At 56.4% G+C, this 3761-nt stretch overlaps 1 protein-coding gene across 1 annotated transcript in view; it reads right to left on the bottom strand.

Moving 5' to 3' along the window:
* The window catches only part of PDLIM7 (PDZ and LIM domain 7), a 43656-nt gene extending 41049 nt beyond the window's left edge, over nt 1-2607 (bottom strand). The window contains exons 1-2 of the mRNA XM_075599104.1: nt 2482-2607; nt 1416-1517 (exon numbers count right to left, since the gene is read on the bottom strand). Of these exons, the coding sequence (XP_075455219.1) occupies nt 1416-1511 (96 nt within the window). The 5' untranslated portion in view covers nt 1512-1517; nt 2482-2607. The remainder of the gene's footprint in view (nt 1-1415; nt 1518-2481) is intronic.
* Nucleotides 2608-3761: the final 1154 nt, after the last annotated feature.

Here is a 3761-nt window from a genome sequence, read left to right as displayed (position 1 = left end):
AACCGGTAGTATTTAGAGGTTGAAGGATAAAAAATAATTGTTTATTTGGAGTCATTTCAACACTGCAAATTCTAATAATTTGGAGACTCCACGCGCTGCGAATGTGCAAGACAACACAAATAGTGGCAGATTGACTGGCCTTCGGGTTAAATGTTTTATAAGCCCTCAGAATAGCTTCAGGGAATTTGCAGCGTAGGCAAGATCTGGTTTTAGTCTTCCCTTATCGAAAGGAAAGAAAAATGGCTACATATCCCAGAATGCTCTGCAAAAGTCATAAGCAAATAGAGAAATAAAAGACTTGATCTATCCCAGCGTCCTGGAGCGTGAGGTATTCCTAAGGAATAAGACTCTTCATTCACTTCTCACCCCCCTCTCCCCCCATAACAACCTGAAGCACAGCTATCTTGTTTGGGCAGACTAGCCTCCCCCTGAAACAAACACACTAGGGCAGTACACAACGCTTTGCGTGAAGGGAAATGATTGTCTGAATGTGGCACAGAAGCAAAATCAACACAGTTAGGAACAAAAGCTGCCCCACCCAGAGAGGAGGGTGTGAAGTGAGTATCAGAAACTCCACTGCACAGCCCCCCCCCCCCCCATTACCTCATATCAAAACCCAATGTGTGCACACAGCCCCCCCCCCCATTACCGCTAACACTGACACCCCCCCCCCCCCCATCAGCCCAGAGGTGCACACAGTGTATTACACGCCTCAGTCACTGAGCTGCAGGATATGGGATCCCTTTCCCCGGACAAGTCAGCATTCAAGGGGACTGCTAACAGGAGGTACCCAGTGATTGAAACATGATGTTACAAGTCCCAGTGTAACCATTGCTCTTACATTTCAAAACCTACCCCCTTCACTTTAATCTCGTGTTCTGTAATAAAAATAATACATGTGCCTTAACCCTTTAGATGGCAGTCGCCAATGAAGTCTCCGTCACTGCATTCTCCGGTTCTTTTAGCACAGATAGGAGCCAGACTTTGCCGAAATTGTGTCAACAGAAATCTGAACCTTTTGTTTGACAGAATTCCTCTCTCTTGGAATAATGACACCGCACAACTACTTATTATTATTTTTTCAACCGGTGCTTCTGTTAGCGAGAAACACATAACCCCTTTAACAGATGTGCAGACCAATCGCTAGCTGCAGTAATGTTGACCCCTTCGCTGCCAAAGGGACCAGCACCACATTGATGGCCTCTCCACCAGCACATTTCCCATACAATTATTGCTCTGTCTGTGTAGCAGGCCTCTCCATCATGCAAGGGGTTAACCCCCATGTCTCCCATTATCTGCATGATAAGAGAAGCAGGCATACACAGAGTTACATAGCAATGGCATGCACCGGTCACCACAGCAACGCTTCAATTGCCCCAACCACAAGAGCAGAAAAGCTGCAGCCAGTCACTCACCCGGGAGATGGACAGGGGCATGTTAAAATCCTTGCCTCCTTGCAGCCGGAAACCCCAAGGGGCCGGTCCATCCAGAGTCACCTTGTAATCCTCCATGTCACTCTGGAGACAAGAAAAGTGTCATGTGAATGTGGGAAAGTAGACTCCTCTCCCTTATAGAAATGAACACATGCTCTTACCCCCCCCCCCCCCCCAACCTTTCCCTACAGTCCCTGTGTGCCCCCATTTACATCACTGCTTGTAACAAGCCCTTGCAGCACAGACAGGGTAGCACACCAAGAGAGATAGTCTATAGATGTTACACATATGCAAGCCCCAAGACTGCATGCTAATCCCCAACTCCCATCCAATACGTTACTGGGACGGTGAGAAAGCTGCTAAGCGGTCCTAATAAATCATCCCCTTGCTTTCCACCAGCCACAGAGAGAGGGGCTCAAGGTCACCCACTAGCAGCGTATGGGATCTTCCATGCACCCCAGCGTCTCCCCTACACTCTCCCCCACACTCACCCCAGCGTCCCCCCCCCCAAACTCTCATCCCAGCGTCTCCCACCCCAAACTCTCACCCCAGCGTCCCCCCCCCCAAACTCTCATCCCAGCGTCTCCCCTACACTCACCCCAGCGTCCCCCCCCCAAACTCTCACCCCAGCGTCTCCCCTACACTCACCCCAGCGTCCCCCCCCAAACTCTCATCCCAGCGTCTCCCCTACACTCTCCCCCACACTCACCCCAGCGTCCCCCCCCCCCAAACTCTCATCCCAGCGTCTCCCCTACACTCTCACCCCAGCGTCCCCCCCCAAACTCTCACCCCAGCGTCTCCCCTACACTCTCCCCCACTCTCATCCCAGCGTCTCCCCTACACTCTCCCCCAAACTCTCACCCCGGCGTCTCCCCTACACTCTCCCCCACACTAGTCTCACCCTGGCGTCTCCCCCCACACTAGTCTCACCCTGGCGTCTCCCCCCACACTAGTCTCACCCCGGCGTCTCCCCCCACACTAGTCTCACCCCGGCGTCTCCCCCCACACACTAGTCTCACCCCGGCGTCTCCCCCCACACTAGTCTCACCCCGGGCAGGCGGCAGCAGGCGGAAGGAGGACAGGGCTGCGAGTCCTGCCAGCTCTCCCCGGCTCCCAGGCTATATAAGGAGTGTAAGATGACACCCGCGCCTGGGCCGGGGGATACAGGGAAATGAATCATGGGGTTTTTTGGGAGGGACCTGGGCTGCAGCAGCTCAGACATTCCCAGCTCCTAACACGGGGGGAGATTAGAGAGCGGGCGCATTCCTGAGAGGGACACAGGGAGGTGGGACACGGGGAGGTGGGACACGGGGAGGTGAGACCCCCACCACCAGCAGCAGCCACAGGGACCCCCACCACCAGCAGCAGCCACAGGGACCCCCACCACCAGCAGCAGCCACAAGGACCCCCACCACCAGCAGCAGCCACAGGGACCCCCACCACCAGCAGCAGCCACAGGGACCCCCACCACCACCACCAGCAGCCACAGGGACCACCACCACCAGCAGCAGCCACAGGGACCCCCACCACCAGCAGCAGCAGCCACAGGGACCCCCACCACCAGCAGCAGCCACAGGGACCCCCCCCACCACCACCAGCAGCAGCCACAGGGACCACCACCACCACCAGCAGCAGCAGCCACAGGGACCCCCACCACCAGCAGCAGCCACAGGGACCCCCACCACCACCACCAGCAGCAGCCACAGGGACCCCCCCCCCCACCACCACCACCAGCAGCAGCCACAGGGACCCCCACCACCAGCAGCAGCCACAGGGACCCCCACCACCACCACCAGCAGCAGCCACAGGGACCCCCACCACCACCACCAGCAGCCACAGGGACCCCCACCACCACCACCAGCAGCCACAGGGACCCCCACCACCACCACCAGCAGCAGCCACAGGGACCCCCACCACCAGCAGCAGCCACGGACCGGCTCCCGGGCCAACGGGGGTCACAGGGGCAGAGTGAGGGGCAGCTGAAGCATCTCCCTGACAGTGCCATGGGAAGGTGGGGGGTAGTGGTACTTCACATAAAGGCAGGAGGACAATGGGGCAGCCCTCCCTAGTGAGGGATTTTAGGCAGGGTGTCCTCTGTTGCATCCTTTTTAACCTCGCAATTGCCAGAGAGACCAGCAATGCGTTGGAATAGCAATGTGCTGCTGCAGTGTCCGTGACAGTAAAGGGACTTCCTTAACTTGGGGGTCTAGTCCTCTAGTCTGTACACAGCATTACTGCCCCCCTGGCAGGTGAGGTATGCAGGTGACCATCCTGTGACAGTGACACACCTGTGAGCTTTGGAAATCTCAGTAAGTGACATCACTGAAT

This window comes from Ascaphus truei, chromosome 5, assembly GCF_040206685.1.
Source record: "Ascaphus truei isolate aAscTru1 chromosome 5, aAscTru1.hap1, whole genome shotgun sequence".
Lineage (NCBI taxonomy): Eukaryota > Metazoa > Chordata > Amphibia > Anura > Ascaphidae > Ascaphus > Ascaphus truei.
This window is presented reverse-complemented; position numbering and strand designations above follow the sequence as displayed.